This window comes from Hippichthys cyanospilos, chromosome 12, assembly GCF_059441005.1.
Source record: "Hippichthys cyanospilos isolate Australia breed blue-spotted pipefish chromosome 12, RoL_Hcya_1.0, whole genome shotgun sequence".
NCBI lineage: Eukaryota > Metazoa > Chordata > Actinopteri > Syngnathiformes > Syngnathidae > Hippichthys > Hippichthys cyanospilos.
In genome coordinates, this window is record NC_142380.1 from 15,737,422 (window position 1) to 15,758,016 (window position 20,595).

Genomic DNA, 20,595 nt, shown 5'->3' on the forward strand with positions numbered 1-20,595 from the left:
CAGTATTTGATGCTACGCTTGTAGTTGATTTTACAAACAATGGTGTTTTCAAATATGACACATTAAGGTGTAAACTGCACTGCGACGTATGTAAAAAATGGTTCGAGCTGCTTCGACGTTGAAATGAACAACAGCTGAGACCAATGCCAAAGCCCATATTATGCTTCAGGTGTTGATTTATTGTATACTTTTACAAATATTCACAAATGTTACGTGAATCATTTCATCACAGTTCACACTTCATTATATTGTAATTTGTCATCCTGAAAATGCAAGTCTCATAGCTTTGAGGAATCCCGTTGTCAAACAGAACAGTGATGGAAACGTATGGCAAACTTGTGGTATCTTTTCTACTTGGACACATCTCTTCAGTGGGCGCGACTACTTTAGATTCATGTGCAAATCATATGAGCAAGCACACATTCTCGCTTGCATATAAAACATCCACTATTGATTTTTTTCACCTTTCAAAGGGACTTTGGGCGGGTTTATGCTGCAGAAGTTAATTGCAATTTGCAATTTTGGCTTAAAAGAAGAGAACAATAATCACAATTTTACATAGATGGAAAAAAAAACTGATATCACTGGCAATAAATATGTCGTGGATCACATTTTGGTGATATACAAGTGATTAGTCCTCATGTGAGTTTTATTTTTACAAAGTATTGACTAATCTAAAGTACTGACAGCAAGCTCTCTTTTACAATGAAATGTTAATGGATGCAATTTTTCAGGTTTTCTGGAAAGTGATGATTCCGGGTGTCCGAGGATTCCGCCTGACACCAGTTACGCGTTGTAAATTAAAGTCCTGATTTAAAAATGTTGCTTCAAATAGCTACAGGTGCAATTGGGTTAGCGCTTTTTGCTTTGCACGATTTTAATTTGATATATGTGGTGAGCATGCTTCTGTGTGAGGTTTCTGGACTGACAGCGCGGTAAAGACAACTAACAAACCCACAGCCCTCTTGTCACTCACACAAACACGCACACACATTCACACAAACTGTTCGTTCGCATCATGGCTACCATCAGCAGGAACCAATCAGATTTGATGAATAATTCAATATTAAAGAGGGTGTGACCAGGACAGGGAAGGTTAAGGCCCCTCTGCCAAGCCAGCGGGCCTTTTTTGGAAACAGTGTGTGTGTGGGTGTGTTGGTGTGCATGAAAGTGAGAGGGAGGGGGGTGTACTGGGGGGAGTCTGTCACACTAGACTGCATCCACAAACTGGCTGCAGATTAGATTACTGAGGAGGAGGGGGGGGGGGGGGGGGGTGTAGAGAGGAAGTAAGAAGGATATGAGGACAGGGATGGAGGGAGGAGAAAAGATACAGCAGAAGTGTGAAGAAAGCAGGATCTTAACTCATCTCAATGAGAACTGTGAATAGCAGGAATCACTGCAGAATCGGGGTGTTAGGAAAAGAAGTTCAATAACTTTTGATAACAATGACCAACGTTTTCACTGACTGTTTGATGTTAGCGATTAAATCAGCAACCAATTCATGAAGCAAATGGTTTTTGCAGCATCAATTAGGGAAAAAAAAAATCAGCGTATGCAGCACTAAGATACACTGTGTGCGATGTGTTTTCACAAACGTCTCATAGATTGGTTTTAACTTACTGATGAAAAAACAACATTTTGATAGAGATGTTGAGTTGGCTCCAAAAATGACCTCTTTAAGGTCTCACCTTTTATTTTTCCCAGCAGCCTAAAGGTTCAAATTGTTATCAAAGTGTATGAAAATAAGGGATTAGTAGAGAAGGATTGAAAGATGAATGTGCTGGAATTAAACATGGCAGAATTCGAATTGCTGTAACTTTGTCAATACTTTAGCTGCCCCCATTCATTATATGCAGTTTTAAAGGGAATCATATGTAGAATTAGAATACATCTATAATAAAGATATCACTTTCCATATATGGCCAAAATGAACCTAATTCTGGTTGCGTGTGTATAAATTACCTATTAACTTAAGCCACATATTGTAGTCCATTTAACTGATTGATTAAAAAATCAATCAACTAATTATTTAAATTATTGTTCATTTCATTAAGATATGATTGTGTTGCTATAGCATCTAGTCACTTTTATCATAATAAAATAATTAGTGGCAGAAGACTTTGATTATACTTTGTTAAACACAGCAGAGCCAATGAAATGTAGATACACACTTTTAAAGAAAACACACCTACACACATGGAGTAATCGGTTCAAATTTAGAACGTGGGGCCAACAAAAGACTCGACAGGAAGAGACTAATCCTTGAGCCAAACCATCATTGCAACAGTGACCACAAGACTCACATCACCCAACACACACATACACGCCAGGCTATGCTATGTTTGCTTGTATGTGCCTCACAATCAAGGGCGGAGGGGTTCAAAATATCTGAATATGTTTCCCCTTCTACCAGGTTTACAGAAAGGATGTGATGAGGAAGCGGCTATCCAACAATTGTGCTAACAGAAAAGTGACAACAGGCACCCTAATAGGCCAGTGTGGGTGGGGAATCGTGTGTGTGGGGGGCGCACAGTCGGGCCTGACAGGGAGGCAACAAGAGAAGGACAAGGCTTTTAACATCTGGCTAAGCGCTGGCAGAAAGACACACACACACAGATTCACACACTCTGGTAGGCAGGCGAGTCCCAGTCCTAATTATTAGAACACTCTTACTTAACTTAACCCTGTCACTGGACCGTGACAGGCAGAGATAGAGAGGGGGAGGGCTGCCAAGGTGGAGGGTGAAAGATTTTTGTGAAGACAAGAGGAAGGATGAGAGCTTCTGTCTCCTTGACAGATTTTTTTAACCTCTTATGTACCACAATAAGGGAGAGGAAAAAAATAAAGGACAGGATTCTAGATGGTCTTTGCGAAGTAATGCACACATTAAATGTGAATACGCACTCACAGTTCCCAACGTGATGTTCTATAGTGCTTCTAAAATGCGTTTTGGAACACCGAAACACTGACAAAATAAAAACATGGTAAAAAAAAAAAAGATAAAAGTTCAAGAAGAGGACGAAAATTAGACCTCTTGTTGTGCTTTGGACAGCGTGGGATATAACATGTTGATGGAGGAAATGTGAGAAGCAACACACCGCCGTGACATATGATTATTATGTCAGTATGACGTTTAGTTCGATAAATTGTTAAGAATTTAAGATTTCTTTGTATTTTCATCAACTCGATTGTCCTATTCAGGTGACTGCAGCCCTGGAAAACATGTTTTTCACTTCTTACTTCTCCAAGTCAGATTTTTCTTGTAATAGTTAAGAGGGGAAAGATCAGTGAGCCGAGTTTGACAGGGTCAGGTTGAATGCACATCTGTCCATCTTGGATATGGGGAGCAAAAGATACAAACAGTCCACAGCTGTCACCCATCAAAAAGGCGAGGAAGATGAGTGGCTGATTGGGAGCAGGGCATCGAGGAAAGATGGCGACATATTTAATATCCAAAGAAAAACAGAGATGAGCGCAAAAGCTGGATTCTAAGACATGTGCATGCATCACTGATATTTACAAAATAAAAAAAATAAAAAAACGCTCAATCCTTCCTGCAAATAAACAAATGTGCCAAGGCTGTCAACAGACCAGTAACTGCAATCACATCCAATTCCGATGTCACTTTTTATAAGCAATCCTCTTTTTGATTTGATCTGCTTTGTATTAAAACATTATAATGTAAATGAAGTGAAAGTAATACCTTTTACAATAATATGACATATCTTGTCCTAAAAGGCATGATGGGGCTTTTATGTGCAGGTTTAGCAGCAGGGTTTATTTAACAGCCATCGTGTCTGCCTGTGCATTGGAGGGATTTAGGAAGGCTTAGCATAGTACAGCCGGATGTTGCCAGACGCGTTTTGCGCAAAGACGACAGACGTGCATACAGCAAACGTGGAGATGTTGGACTTTTCAACTTGTTGTATTTGAATATTTGGTTAGGAAAAAGAGATTCCTCACACGCTTCAGATTATGTGTGATGAGAGATGATTGGACTGTAATCACATTGAGGAACAATTTACAAGTGAAAATGAAGTAAAATCGTTCCCATTGGGCCTCAGTAATACAAATGTATCATAGTTTTGTTTTTAGTCTCATTATGAGTGTTAATCGTTCACAGTTCAGTTGTTGCAATTTTATTTTTTCAAAGGTTACAACGGCTATCAAAATTGTTGATCAAAGGGGTAACAGTTAGGTGCAATTTTTAACTGATTAATCAACAAATAAAATCTAATAAAGAATGATTACCGATGATAATTGATTAATAATGTTGAGATGAACAGTTATTTTTCACTTTAAAATTAAAGATTTCATTTAACTTTCGAGAGCAATCCTAATATTTTTACCAATTTATTGACATTACAGACCAAAACAGCAAGCACATCTTAAAAAGTAATAATAATGTTTGCGCATTTTTACATGCTTGATTGGAAAAAATGCCCCATTTATCAAGTGGGAAAATTCAAAGTTTTTTTTTCTATCCAATTCATCAATCCATCAAATCCACAAAACAATCGACATATTAATTGATTAATAAAATAATTGTAGCTACAGCCCTAGAAAAGCAGAAAACTGATCTTCTCTTGAAGTCAACCCAAATTTAGCTTTTCTTCAAGTAAAAAGTAGTTACAATCCAAAAAGTGCCCAAAACACAGATGTCCTTCACTGCTGCTGTTTTTAATTCATCGTGCATCTTTGTGTTGTATCGTTTCATATCACGTTTTATAGCTGTGGACATTCCACCAGCAGACCTTGCCCTAAAAACTTTTAGTGGGCCAAACCTCATGGGATTGTGGTGAGGTGTTGTTGGGTGTTTACGCATCTCTACTCAGTGACAAGAACCAGTGAAGGAGAACCCATCTTTCTTTCCTGTGAGCAGAGCCTCCACATATCCAATTGCATTAGAGGCCTATGGTAAAGGTGAGGCAGACTACTTCTCCCAAGACTTAACCTGATTGGATTGGGATTCAGCCGTTCCAAAAGAAAGCACAGAAACCCAAGTGCTTACAAAGCTTTAGTGTTAACGCTGAACACTATCGTTTTCTAAATTTCCAGTATTCACTATCTTGTGTGACATTATACCAAAATACGACAAAAACGTAAATATTCAATGTGGTGGTTTAAACACTTTTTTTTTAGCCGTTAAGGCGTGACTTTCCTAAAGTTTGACACGCCTTCTTTCAGCCCCGCAGTTACCGTCTCGAATTCCCTTGCATGGTTTGTTTTTATCGGATCAGTCTCAGGTCGTTGCGTTTGTCTCATTTATTAGTTCATGAGTTCATTGCACAAAAAACACAGATCAGCTTAAAACCTTAGGAAGATGACTGGAACGAGGACAAAGATGAGGAAATTGAAAACCGTGGAAAGAATCTAAACAATTAATCAGTAATAGAATATTGTTGCAACTAAGAATATTTTGACAATTGTTTCATCTGTCTATTATTGTGTTGATTAATTAATGAATCAGATCCTAAAAAACAGGATTTCCTTTCTTCATTTTAAAAAAATAAAATAAAATTGACAGTGCAGAAAAAGCTCAAACATTTTTTCGTGATTGTGCGGCTGGTTTGGTCTGTAATTAAAAAATCTTCCAAAATGTTGATCAGTATTTTCCAAAGTAAAAATCATAAAAGACGAAAAGATCTGAAAATATTTTTCCATAGACAACCTGAAATTCTGTGCATTTGGGCAAATGTAGGACTGTAAATGATTGGTGATGAAATATATGTTAATTTGATAATCAGTTAGAGTCAATTAACCTATTAATTATTACAATTGTACAGAAATAAAATACATAATTTTAAATGATTAATTTTTATCTCTGCTAAATGCCACGGCTCTTTGCTAAATATTGATTTGTGATTGTTGCGCTTTATTTTTCTACCACACTCATGCAAACACGCATACATACACACACACACACACACACACACACACAAATGCACTTACACTCTTGTAAGGTTTCTGGAATGTGGGCAAATCTTTTGGCCTCCATGGTGGAACTATGATGAATACTGATGGTAGAGGACATTCACACACACACTCACACACACTCGCACACACACGTTACAGTATGCAGAGTGCGGGAGGGAAAATGGCATCCCCTCCCCTGGTAAATGCTAATGTGACTAGCGAAGCTTATGGGCTTGTGAACCAAGGACTGGGTGAGCCAAGAGAGATGATGACAAGAAAACATAGATGAAAATGTTTATTGCCGTGTATGATGCAAGTGTGTAAAAATCATTTGCAAGTTGCTCTTTTTTTAACGGGCCTCGATTGGACTTGCCCTGATTTTTCGTTGGTATCTTTTCTTGGAGATAACAACCCCATTGTCCCTCAACACTTTTGTTCTTTATCAATTTGAATGCTCCACCGGGATACAAAAGAGACATAAATATGTACTTACAGCGCTCAATGCGGTCCTCGGGGCTGGAGGACGTCTCGCGGTCTGAAAGAAGGCCGGACACAGCAAAGATCTTCTTTCCGCTGTCCTCTACGGCCTTCAAGGCGCTGCTGGGTGAGCTCCCAGGTGGGATTTGGGCGCCGCCAAAGTCATATTCTTTCCCCTCAGCATCAGAATAACGAAGGTGGGGGGAAGCATCTGCATCCAGGCAGCCTTTGAGGCGCTTCGCCGGGGTGAAAGCAGACTGATACCCCCCTGGTGCTGCATCTCGATCCTCAGGAGAAGCAAACGGTCTGAAGGCCCCGACACCACTGTGATTCAGCATGCTGATCGGTGAGCAGTCCAGGTTAGGTGGAGCAAATTGGTGATGGAGGTGGAGGAGGGATGGAGGAAAGTCCCTGTTGGGGAAACCTGGTGGGACAGCACCTTGGCGGTGGTACATTGATGCAAAGGTGTAGGAACCATTGTTAAATGGCAAGTGGACATCTTTCTCAACAGAAACCGGGACACCAAAAGGCCGTGGTTGCTGGCAAGGAATGGAAGCGTCGCGAGAAGCTTCAGCAGTGGAGGCCAGGACCATGAGGGCTGGGGAAGCCAGGGGATTTGGCAAGTAGGAGGAACTCTCCATCTTGAACGCTGCTCTGTGGAGGTCCATGTTGAAAAAGATGGAATTGTTTGAGAAGATTTTTGGAGGAAGAGGAGGAACTGATTCCTCCTCAGACAAACTGAACACAGCCCCTGTGAAAAGGGTCTTGAATAAGAGTCGTGAGTCGAGCAGGGCAGTTGCCTATTGGGCTCAGATTTGAGTTTTAGTTCATTTCTTTTTGATAGAGCTGCTTGTTTTATATGAGTGACTGCTTTTAGAACAATTTTTCCTCTGGAAGAGATGTTCTGCTCTTTGATCTATTCTGTCTGGATAAATATGGAGTTGAAGCCCTTTAATCCGAGATTCTTTTATGAGAGGTGCGAAAGCCAAACGGTCATCGAAGGTTGTCACAGAAGCTTCCTCATCTTTCTTTGATAAATCTGTGGAGACAAAACCCAAGTGTTAGATTATATCCATTCCCTGCTGATTCCATCAGTGTGGGGTATCAGAGAAAATAATCTTTCAGAGAAACTCTTTAGTCAAAATACTTTTACTTGTTTTGCTTCTAAGCATTTGTGACATGGTCAGATCTATAGAGCCACCAACAACCACTGGATACTGACAGTGTTACTTCATCTTAGCAGTCTAAAAACCTATGGGTCAAAAACAACCCAAATTGGGTCAAAAAGTTTAGCAACTCTGGTTTTGGGGTTATACAGTATGTTTGACCCCAATGGTAAGGTCACATGAACAAAAAACCCGTACAACAACCCAGTATGTCAGTTTTTGTTTACTGGGCTTGGGATCTTTTTTACCCATCAGCCTCCAACCTTATAAAGGTTCTAGAGTACCCCACCCACCCAAAAAGACACAAGGTAGGTTTGTGGAATATTTCATTCAACTCAACAGAAATGAGATTATTCTTTTCAACTCAAATCAGCAACCCACACGATTGAGTTGTTTTTGAGTGTTATTAATTTGAACCAACTTTCTTGGTTAAATTAATATAAGTCATGTCGGTCTTTTTTAACCCCGTCTGTTTCTAGAGTGTGATTCCCCAGTCTTTACAAAAAGTAAATATATCAAATCTCCTCACTTGAATTCTTTGTTGCCATCCAGCTCTTACCAAGTACCTTCTCCTTGTCCTCTTCTGCAAATCAATCCAGCCTCTTTCTCAGAATCCTCATCTCCTCTCATCCTCCAAGTACAATTCCTCCTCCCTCTGCCATCTCTGATCACAGTCTAAGCCGCTTATTCTTACCATCTCCCAGATCTCACTGGACCAGAACCACTTGTCTCAAGATAAGACCACACATATATTATTACCGCCCACCCACATACCCACACACGGATTTGATAAAAATCTATGAGCTTCAACCTATCAAGTAAAGTACATCCGAGAAACTTTCATGCTACTCTAAACTCTGTACCATCTTTTAATTTGACCATTTTTTGCTATCTGACCTCCCCTTTGCATTTCCCCTGTAATTCTCATCTCCTCAGATTGCTCCTTCTCACCCTCCTTTCCCTAACTCGCGTCTCCCTCGGGTGATTCAGATGGGTGATATCATATCAGACCCCTCCATCTGCCATCCACGAGCCAGAGGAAATCTGACTGAGTGAATAAATTAGCTGTACTTGACCTCACGACCCCAGCATCCGTGGCAACAGGCTTGAATTCTTCCTCTCGGGGATTAGATGGGAGAGCGTGATTGGTCGAGCTGGCGTATGCATTGAGGCAGCCGATGAAACGATAAAATAACATTTAAGAGATGTTTACCCCCAAACTTGGTGGATGGTTAGCTAAGCATCCAAAATTCAAGGCTACAGAGGAAGGATTTGAAACTTGGGCATGGATTCAAAGGTGATATGGTTAGCAATTAGCTCTACATAAAACCTTTTACGATCGATTACCAAACCTGATCTCAACTTGGCACACTCGCCTACCTCAACATGACGACCCGTGCAGAAGCCCAGGGTAAGCTGAGAGGAGCGACCGGGGTACAATCAGATGTTTTACATTACCGCAGACGCACATCATACTGGTGCAGTGGTCAGAATGGCTCAGGCAAACACACCTCTGATCTGGACTGGTGCCATGCACGGCGTTTCAGATAACATATCTGCTTCCTTTTTCGACCTCCCACATAACATTCGAGAACTGGCAAGTTTGTCAAAAAATGAAGTTGCACATTGTCTCTCAATCTTTTTGCTGCTTGAAGGACCAAAATAAACATAAAAACAACAAAAAAACACATATACAGACCAATGAAAGTGGCACCTTTGGAAATTCTCGTACCAACTTGTACGGAAGATACGAAAACTAAATCAAAGTAATGTCTGTGAGGCTTTATGAGGTAAAGCAAATTAGTACATTCTAAACACGTTCATAAGTGTTTTTAAACATATAATCAAAAAATTAAAACACAAGCGAAATTACAGCCAACGCACACACATAATGTCAGTCAGTGCCACTTACAATCCCATTTGTCACTGAAGGGATATCAGCCACTCATTGTCTGACACCGGCTATATGCATTTTATAATAGAAAATGTCACAGGGGAACATTTACCAACGCTAGCATAATTTGATTACTGTGTACAAGAAAGATACAGCTGTCGCTGCGATATTACACTCAAGAGGTGGTGGGGGGTAGGCAATTTGTGTCAAACGTGTACTTAATGTGACTGTTTTACCAATAGAGAAATTGTTGTGTCAACATTGATGGGCTTTAACCTCATCAGAGAAATTACAATCATCAAGTGAGAGGTGTTGCAGATGGCATTTGTTACACATCCGAGATCCAACATTGATATTGTTGCTTAAAATTATAGAATGATACTTGTTGATTTGATCAGACAAACAAATCAATGATTTTGGAATACTTGTAGTTAACTGACATAATTATAGATGGACCAATAGAATTCTAAATGTTTTGTTAGCAATCTGCCCTCAGTTTTGAAGAAAGTGGTCAAAAAATACTGATTTGTTTGATTCTCAAACGTTAAATTTGTGAGACCCACTCCTGGGTCAATTTGTGCTTACTGATCTTAAGTACCAGCGAGGGTCTGATGTAGTACCAACACAGGGTAGTATTAAAAGAAGAACTATAGTAAAAGAGTTTCAACCATCAGTTGGACTTGTGCTGCTTTTTCTTTGTTTGTTTTGATTGTATTTGTTTTTTGGAGGTCGATTGCAAAGTTAACAGAAATTGACAGGAAAAAAAAAAAAAAACCTCATCCATCCTGGCCGTAGCAGATTTGCTCAAACACGGAGTGTTGGCCAGTTTAGTTTTTTATGGAGCTTCGCTATAACTTACTACATTAGCATCTTTACTGCTATTATGAGCTGTCCAGGCTGGGTGCTTTGCATTTAGATGGTAGGCCAAACATCAGCTACTTCTCGGGTATGAAAACGCTATCTTACAAAGACTGCATATCACTCTACCTTTATTAAAGGTCCAGTTGGGGCATTTTTTTTAAAGGTAAATTTACTACGTAATGGTACATTTTTTAATTCATCAAACCGACAATTTTCACATGTGCTTCCATTTTCGTGTTTTCCTTCTTTTTCTGAACTAAACTTCCTGCCCACAGCAGGACCTCATCAGGTTATTTCAATCACAATGTCCACTATATTGTGTTATTGACCGTTCATCCTGTAGGAGTGCCCATGAGCTGATTTGACGGAGTGTCTCGCCAGTCTTGTCCACACTGTTGACTGTCTGTTGAATACCTGCAGCAGCAGTCTCCGAGTGAATCTCAACCCCACCTTCGCCACCCACACAAGCCTCTTTGAGAAGGCAATGATGCTGAATGATAATTACAGTAGTGTTGCGTGTATCGGGCATTTATGTGACAAAGCTGTGTGTGGCATGCAACTGAGAGAGAAGTGCTTGAGCCACGCGCATGGCTAAATTGAAGATTGAAGAGAGCATTGAGAAGATGTTACAAAGACTGCTGTTGTAATTAATTGGAATGCTGATTGTGAACCCCGCGTCTCAGTTATCATGCTTGCTCAGCTATGGGCACCACCCTGGGTGGACGTGCAATGGCTGTTACCGTAAAAGCATCTCTGACCCACCATGTCCCCAGAGTACAACCACAGGAAAATGGGAACAGATAACAGTACTAATGTCACTCAATACGTATTGATAATTGATAAAGATTTAGGTAAATATGTGTACTGTTGTTATCTTTGCCTCAAATATGTAAAGTATAAATACTTTTCACATATTTTTAAAAAACTTCTGGTAGCTCCAGAGACCTGCCCAAAAATTCCTAAGAGGGTGCCCTACTTCAAATTTTCCTTTTTGGGTGGGGGAGCAATTAAAAACAACACTGTACCTCAACACTAGAGCTCCAGTATAGTAAAGCAAAATTAATCACCTCACAAAGAACCGAGGAGTCGAGAACCTCCCTTTTTAATGAACAATTTTGGCCTTGACAATTACATTTTCAAGAGCACAAATCCCTGGAACCCCTCTGCCAAAAAAACAACCCCACTAATTGCAGGTTTGATGTCTCAGGCCAAGCGCCAGTGTAGCACTGGCCCGGAGGCTTGACGAAGACTATCCTCCAATCGAGCAGCCTTTTGGACACCGTTCACTTCCCATTTGTTCGATGAGCCCTTTTTTTTCTTTCCTCTGATCACGCTCCCCAGTGTCCCCCAGTTGTATTTTTATGTCCCATCCCCTCTTCTGTTGCATCATCCATTCCTTTCCTGCCCTGCAGTGACCTATATACCAGAACGTCAATGTTTTATTATTTTAAAGCATCGGGACCCATCATACATCAGCACTACTGTGACGAGAAGAACATGCTGTTGTATTTGACAAGTTATCTTTTGTTGTCCCGTATTGACATTGAAATAAACAGCAACCACTGATCGTCATCCAAACTTGTCAGACAGTTTTCTAAATGTGTCTGCAAAGTTCTGCGGAAAGATAGAGAAACATTTTATTTTGCCTTTAAAACAAATCTTGTGCACTGTGCCAAAAGCATCATCCTTTTGTTTTTCTAAAGTTGTTCAGAAAATGGCCATCAGCTCTGTAAAGATGCTTTTTTGGGGGTGAATGTGTATGCACGCTCGATGTGTATATTGGGAGGAAGGAGATGGCTGAGAAAGTGATGTTTTTTAGACAAAATATGACAAACCTCTGTTAACACACATCCCTAAGAAACTTTAAAACTTAGAGACACAGCAGAATTTTCTTTCCTGAAGTAAACTGACCTCAGAATAACATTGTCCTGAATATATGACAGCAACCTTTCTTGATGCTGCTCTTACTTGTGAACCTTGGCATTTCCTCTTTCAGGTCAATTAGCACATTCTACATTTTAACCACCACACAAATCCAACACATAAACATTTTATGGTACACTCTCAACCTCTTTTATTATTAAAGGAGCATGGTATACCCATGCAGGTACTTTAACATTGTGATGCCAATAAATGTTTGCTTTTCAGGTACATTGCTTGGAACACAAGTGCCGCATTTTGCATACTTGGTTTCAGTTTATTGTTCAATGACAAAAAGTCATCATCAACAACATTAACAAAGTGTTTGACCCCAATGAGGAGTTTTCTCAAGAGTTACAACCATCTGCTGCTTTGCCTACTATCAATGACAACACTGTATTTTATCACTGCACTGGATAGTGGCTGTTAAATGTTTGCGATGCAGACACATGCAACTACACTCGCTTGTATTGTGGAAACCGGTAATTGCGCGTTGCAGATGGACCCCTTCGCATTAAGCAGTGCGGTGTGAAATGGGCTTTAATGCTGAAAATGGCTTATCTAGTATCCCTTTAATAATTCATTTAGTAATGCTGGTCTTTCAGTAAGCTGAATAATGTTTTTTTGGCATCCATTTTTCATTTTCTGAGGCTTCTTTTCCTCAAACTCATATGATATTCAAGTTCTAAACTTCGGTCAACAGCTGCCACAGTTAAGTGGAGACCAACACACAAGCATAGAATGTAATGTTACGGTTAGATTTGATAAGGGGACATGCATACTGTATAATTGTGTAAAATGGATAATGACACTCTGCACCCTAAATCAATACAGATTTGAGCAAACCAATGTCGTGCAGCATTTGCCAGAGCTAAAGAGCGCTCCAGCTTGCTAAGAGCAGAAGTAATGTGACTAAGCACTAATACTTTCCTTCTGTACCCCACCAATGTGATATGGAATAACCCTGCAATAAGAAAATAGGATTTAAAGAGTAGGACTCTGGGGATATTTGGAGACACGGTGTCATGGCCTGGGCCTGGGGCAAGGATTTTGTATTCATACCCAGTTCACAGGACACGACTCACAAAGCGTTCAGTGACAAATAAATCATTTCTGCTGGTCACTGTACAGCAAAATCAGTGTGGCCTGGAAGCGACAAGTCGCCCGCTGCAAACGACCCCGACAAGCTGACAGATGACACTACTGTCTTTGGTGACTGACAGGTGAGCTTGCTGTCTGCCCTTTACGAGTGCTGCTGAGTGAGCGTGTGTGACACTATGTCACCCTGTGATGACTCTTTATTGCCGCGTAATGTCGGTCACTGATCTCAAAGGCCGGCAGGCAGACAAGAGGCCAACAACAAGCCGCATCAATGCCTATGAAGTCCAAAACTGTCGGGATGTGCAAACAGATGCACATTTCCTTTTATTTTTTTTCATTTTATTTTTTATATTATATTTTATATTTATATTTATATTTATTTTATTATTTATATTCATTTTTTGCAATTGCCTGCATTAATAAGGATGATGACAAATAACTTCACTCTGCTGGGATGTAATTTTTTACCTTTACTTATCACAAGGAAGTCAAGTGCGCAATGTGGATATCACATCGGTGAAATAGGCTCATGCAGGGAAGTTTTTGAATCTGTGTGCTTGGCTCAGGCTGCTTGTATCATCTCCTGTCTGGACGCCCAGCTGGCGTCCGAGAGAAAAATGATAAGTAATCTACACAGATTCTTACCGCTTACAATCGATTATTACATGTGCTCCAAAACTGTGTGTGTGTATGTGTGTGTAGAGTAATTGACAAATGAACGGAGAAACCTGAGAGAGAGATGATGAGTGTGGGGGGGGGCAAAGTGAGAGGAGACGATGGAGAAAGAATCCGACACCATACACAACTTCTTCCCCCTCATTAGGCCGCTTGGCTGACTTTCTCTTGTTGCCAGTGATATTCACCCTAGAACAGCCCCAACAACTGCATTAGTAGTCTCTGCCGTCTCCAATGCAATCAAACCATTAAACACAGTGCGCATCACCTCCATGGAGTGATTTCCTTCCAATAGAAAATGACTGCACCGGAGCTACTCCCTTTTCCTGACATCAATAAAGATAATAATTAGATTTACAATCAACTTCCAGCAGTTTTCACTCTCTTTTGGGGATATTTACCATGCCACAGCCTTATTTTTAACCCTCTGCATACCAAAGTAGCAAAACAGCAGCAGGGACATTTGGATCACTGCTTCTCAGTCAGTTTTCATTGTTGTAGCCTTATGAAGTATTAGTCCACAAAGCATTTCTGTAGGAAAAAAAAAAACGACTTAAAACAGAATGCTGCACTATCCTAAGAACTGCATTTGGCGTGGTATCTCGAGGCGTATTTTAACCAGCAACGCCAGAATAAAGGTCAAATGACATCATCTGTTATATTTTTTGCTCGACTGCTGGAAAATTGTGTCACTTGTGATAATCTGTATCATAAAATATCTAAGACTCAAAAAAACATTTGGGTAAAAAATGACCAAATTAAACTTCAAAAAAAGGGCCGACCCAACAGACAGGATTGATTTGTGAAAAAAAAAAAAAAAAACAACTCCCAAAAACGATATTTTGTACAAGACATAGCCCCAAATCTGGGTCAAACAGACCCAGATATTGGGTTATTTTAGGCCCAATTGTTTGTCCTGTCTAAAAAAGTGATAAAATGATTTGCAAACAAGCGTATTATGTTTCAGTTCATTTGCTCTTGATTTGAAAAGAAAAATGTAGAGTTCCTGTCATGACATAAAAACACATTGAATCAAATACCTGATACGAGTATGAACCCTGTTAAAATGTTACAGCAGTGCATTTAGTACCTCCAGTGGTACTTTACCCCATTTGAGAAACTATACAGAGTATTTCTTTATCTCTAACCATTGATCAGAATAACAATTTTTAAATAGTGATAATGTGTTATGGAAAAATCTCTCTCGGTAGAGGGTTAATAATAAGAAATTAGTAATAGGAGTCATATATGGCAAAATACATTTAACTATTTGGTATATGAGTGAAAAAAACATTTTGATTTAAGTTTAAGTTCCATGTTGTACAAATCAAGATTGCGTCAGAAAAAAGCAATTTGCAGATGCAGACAGGCTAGAATTGCTCGGGGAAAACTGAAAAATATTGAGCCCCTGACAGCTTGCAATAGCCTCTATTAAGTGAATGCATCAGACTTAATGATAGTGATCGTCTAACAGCGGTAGCAAAAAGTTGTAGGATGTAGCAGGCGCAGCGCATGCCGGAAGCATTTCCCTGTTGAGTGTGTGTTAACACTTGTTATTTGCCCGTGCACGCCTTGATTTCAATTACAGTGCGCTTGTCAAATTAGTTTGCTTGTGCTGCGTTTATTAACGCAACACAATAATAAAACGTACACCTGAGAGAGGGAGGAAGGAAAGAGGGCGGGGGGAAGAATTGAGGAGTTACGCATAATAAAGAATGAGGAATTAGTGCATATTGATAAGACTTAATAGATTTGGGGGTGCGGGCCATCAAACGAGTCGCAAGTGAGCGATCTTAGATAAATTTAATGTCCTTGTCATGATGGATTAATGCGCGCAATGATGCGTTATTACAGTATATTCCCCTAGATCGAAAAAATATTGTGGATTTTTGAATGTCATGGCTACGATCAGAAATAAATTGAGGATCATAATATTGAATAATTTATATATTCGTTTTGCGTTTCTTCACTTTCTGCAACAAAAGACAAATGATTTGAGCCAATATATTAAAGATATAACAACACTAATAATAATAATAATAATAATAATAATAATGATAATAATAATAATAATAATAATAATTATTATTATTATTATTATTATTATTATTATTATTATTATTATTATTATTATTATTATTATTATTATTATTATTATTATGTGGTTGCTCAAATTTGGGTTTTTTACGTATACGGACCCTCCACCCCCACCTCTCCCGTCACACCACCTTCTGTGTCAAGAGATTTCAATTGAAATAAACTTCTCACTCAGCAGCCATCGACCCTGGAAGAGGTGTGAAATGGACATTAATTTTAGTTCACTTCTCGTCACATAGAGCGCGGAGCCCCGGAGATCAATGACAACCAATAAAAACTGACGGCAAGTGGGCTTCGAAAATAAATCATCATTTGCTGCTTTTCGAGATTTTGCTTTATCTTTTCTACCTCCCGTGCGAATGAAAAATTAAACGGGCCGACATTGCTAAGGGCCGAAATCAATTACATTATTGTACACCCAAAATATATGTTGTGCAAATCCTAACAATTCAAAACCGTTATAATTGTTGTTCAAATTAATTAAATCTAAATGTTTTTTTCCTGCATATTGCATATGTTAACGAGGTATTAATCCCAATACTTCACTCCAAAATAAATATGCGCCGATATAAAATAAAATAAATCTTTTAATTATTTATTTTCGCAGACAGCTACTTAAAAACAAGAGGACCGCTAAATACGGACGTCTGTTTAATTAAAAAGAGAGGCTTTGGACTATAAATCACAGGAGTTTGAAATGTAAATGGAAAAATAATGCACTGACAGCCTGTCGCAGAACCATTACACTGAAAAAAAACGCGAAAAAATACTTATTCAATCATGTTTAAATTCCTTAAATGATCCCAGCCCCATTAAAGTATTATTAATCCGTATATTAAAATCAAAATTCACAGTTATTTAATAATGATAGTAGTTTTGTGTAACCAGCAAAATTGTATGCAGATTTCATCCAGCCCGCAGTTGGAAACAAATATGTATAAAATACTTTACATTTCGATTGATATTTTAAAAACGTGCGTTTCGTAATACCGGTCATTTTGTGTGTTTGTTTGTTTGTTTAGTTGTCAGCAAACTACTTATGAAAACCGAATTATTTCGTTTGATAAAGAAAAACTGTTTTACATGCATGCTCAGTTGTTAAAATTGCTCAGATATATTCGGACCTGTTTTATTTGTTGAAGGGGATTTTTTTTTTCCCATAGCCGACCGGTGCAGTAACGCGGAACGCGAATCATATCGACAATATTTATGCCCACAGATTCGAAATTAATTTTGTCTAGTCAAGTACATTTAGTTGGAAATTAAACAAGCTCGTATGGTCGTTAAAAGTCGGGGTTGCTTGATCCGACAATCAATAAATCAATTTCAAGTCATCCATCACTGAAACTCAAAGGAATGATCACTTGATGCGTAGCCGGTTGGTAATATATATTTTTTTAAACCCACAAGCATATACTGTTGATTGTCTGTTGCCTTCCGCTTTTGTCATCCCCTCCCTCTTTTTGCACTTTATATTTAAATATAGAATTCCCTTAGGGTTTTGATTGCTTGATATGTTGCGATTGAAGAATAAATAATAGGGCAGACAAATGAAGGAGAGAGAAATTAGAGCGCCTCCGCCGAACTTTAAATTTGAGCTCACCACAAATTGTTATTTTTAAAAGAAATAATATAAAGTCGATCACTCTTTTTTTGTTGTTGTATGGAAGTGTAAATTCATTTATGTAAAACGGGAAAGAAAACGGCACTGTTAAAAGTTTTATAATATGGCGGGTGTTATTTTGAACAACAGAAAAAATACATAAATCTTAGTGACAGTCAAAGAAAATAATCATCAATGAGAAGCGCATTGAAACTCCACAAAATGTTGATCCTGTAAAAGTGACGGCGCAGAAACCGGAGGAATTCTGGACGCGGGTTTTGACTCCCGATGCCGAGCCACGAATCTCAAAGCCCAGGAGGCTTCCTCCCGCTAGGCACTGCTTTTTTAGAGGGGGGACATAAATTATAGTGGCTTCCAGTTAACAGGTGTTTCCCTACTCCAGGCCTTTGTGAATGTGCGGGTGAGGTTGACACGAAAACGCGCATGATTGTGAGTTGCCGTTATTCCTAATTATTATACATAAACATTTTTTTTTACTTTTTGTGTTAGACACAAAAGAAACCAAGCTTTTTTCATTTAGTTTTTAAGGTTACGTGAATTTGCGTTAAAGCGCTTTTAAAATGTTTTAAAATGCCACTGCATTTTTTTCCGAATTCCCGTAATGTTCTTGATCAAAAACAGAGTATGCCGCACGTTGAAGCCATATGATGAAAAATAAAAAACTATAATGCGCATAAATATGTTCAATTTGGTAAATAAAAAACGGGAGGCATGATGAACGAGGAAAAGAAAGGAAGAGCAAAAAAAGGGAAAATCAATTATTGTTATTGTGTCCTAAAATGACAAAGGATGTCAAATAATTCTCATTTGCCGTATGACGCTTTCCCCAAAAAGACACATTTTAGCGTATCGGTATTAAGGTTAATCAGGAATTTCAAAGTGTAGTTTATGTAAATGTAGAAAGCAGTGAGACGATGACAATACACACACATGCACACACATGCGCGCGCACAACACCATAATCCTCATCAAGTGTTTTCAGGAGGACAAGTTCTTGTTTGGGAACCCGACAAGTGCATTCACGCACGCGCGCGCACGCAACACAAACAAATGCTCACGCACACGCCTAAAGCGATATAAACCGACATGAACGCACACGCAGAAAAGTCCCGAGTCCAAAGGGACACTCGGAGTCACTCGACGTGACTTTCTCCTCGCCCCCCCCTCACAAGAGTGAAACGCCCGATAAATCCTCTGAAAACAAGAAGAAACTCCACCAAAAGCGTTTTGGCACTAACTTTGTAAGCTTCGAAAAGTAAGTGAAGGAATGAAGTGTCACTCACCTCTTGGTGGGAGAATCCGGCATGCACTTCTGTGGAACCTTACTTGGTTTCCGGCTTCTTTTTCTTTATCCTTACAACAAACCAAAAACTTTTTTTTTGGTACCAAATAACAGTATAGCGGTGACTCGTGCGCCGCAGCACCGGAGATAACACAAGTAAAAGTAGTTAACACCTCCCTGTTAGCTTGCCCAAGGAGGACAATGTATGTGCGTAATCGAGAGAGAGAAAGAGAGAGGGAGAAAGGGGGGAGGGAGAGAGAGGCACTTTCCAGGCTGAGTGTAAAGTGGCTATCAGTAGCGCGTCGTGCGCGTGCAGCCCCTCAGCTGAAACGCCGAGCGGAAAGGCGAGTGGGAGCCGCTGAGGGAGCGCGAGAAACGGTGGCAGGCGAGCAGGCAGGGAAGGAGGTGGTGGTGGTGGTGGTGGTGGTGTGAGTGGGGGTGTCCAGGGTGCGAGAGCGCGCGGGAGGCGCACTGCTGCCGCGCAGTGATCGGGTCGCTATGACGCAAGGACAAGAACGCACAACACGTGCACGCACAACTCAACAACAACCTGCCCCCTCTTTCCTACTTGGTCATTTCAGGGCAAGCTTTCTGCTCTTTTGGAGGAGTTGGGGACTTCTGTACAGCTCTCGTCGAAATAGACCCGCGCCTCCCGCCAATCGCATTGAAAATGTATTGACGACGTTAAAATACGCTTAACGTGAGATTTAATGTGTTAGAATCAAATATGATCACGTCCAAAACAACAAAGAAAAGACTAAAGAGGTTATCATGAAGAAATCTCTCTTAAACTATTTTCTGCAGTTAAACTAAAGATTATCTTTATTAAACCTCAGAATTTAAGTACGTATGTCTTTATAAAACATGTTCTAATTGATAATTGGGTAATGAATCATTTATAAAGACTTCAGGGATATTTGTCAAGGGTGATTTTTTTTTTAATTTGCAGGTATTTTGCAGAGGGATGTGATCCAAATTGTGATATTAATAATTTAAGAGGCTGTTTTTGCTTTCGATTATTTCCTTCTGGACAATGGCGTAATATCTGCATGTAAACGCAGAGCACCTCTCCCCTCTGTCTGGTGTTCCGGTCCCCTGGGCGATTTCAACAGCTTTGTGCGCAAAGTGAATGAATTATCCCCCTCCCTGCTCTCCCTCACTCTCTTTCTCTCCTGTTGGACAGACAGCTTGCCATAAAGCCGATGAAGTCCAGTAGTCCACCCTCCTAAAGAGGTGGGCTATCAGACAATTCAAATGTGCACGTCTGACTAAGTCGACTGGAGTTTGTGCTCATTAGTGACCATTCGGTCCCCAAAAAAAAGTCCACTTCTTTTAGGTCATGCTGAATCTGGAAATTCAGTATTATTTGATTTCTACAATAGCAAAAAAAAAGTGTGCACTTTTGACCTGCTCGATTTATTTATTTATTTATTTATTTATTTATTTATTTATTTATTTATTTATTTATTTTTACTGACTAATGAAATGTAATTTCATGATTACACCGAAGCAAATGGTTGGAGGCAGACAAGAGCGGTCTGCTTTCCACCCGTATTTGTTTTAATCTCTGCACTACACCCCC

At 39.6% G+C, this 20,595-nt stretch overlaps 1 protein-coding gene across 3 annotated transcripts in view; it reads right to left on the bottom strand.

The window, feature by feature from the left end:
* The window catches only part of rnf220a (ring finger protein 220a), a 157,323-nt gene extending 138,159 nt beyond the window's left edge, over positions 1 to 19,164 (bottom strand). For 2 of the 3 annotated variants that reach the window (XM_088430018.1, XM_088430017.1), the window contains exons 1-2: positions 19,015 to 19,163; positions 6,410 to 7,432 (exon numbers count right to left, since the gene is read on the bottom strand). In XM_088430018.1, coding sequence (XP_088286144.1) covers positions 6,410 to 7,061 — 652 coding nt within the window. In that variant the 5' untranslated portion in view covers positions 7,062 to 7,432; positions 19,015 to 19,163. Of the gene's footprint in view, positions 1 to 6,409; positions 7,433 to 19,014 lie in introns of all 3 variants that reach the window. The other variant, XM_088430015.1, reaches the window with a different exon arrangement.
* Positions 19,165 to 20,595: the final 1,431 nt, after the last annotated feature.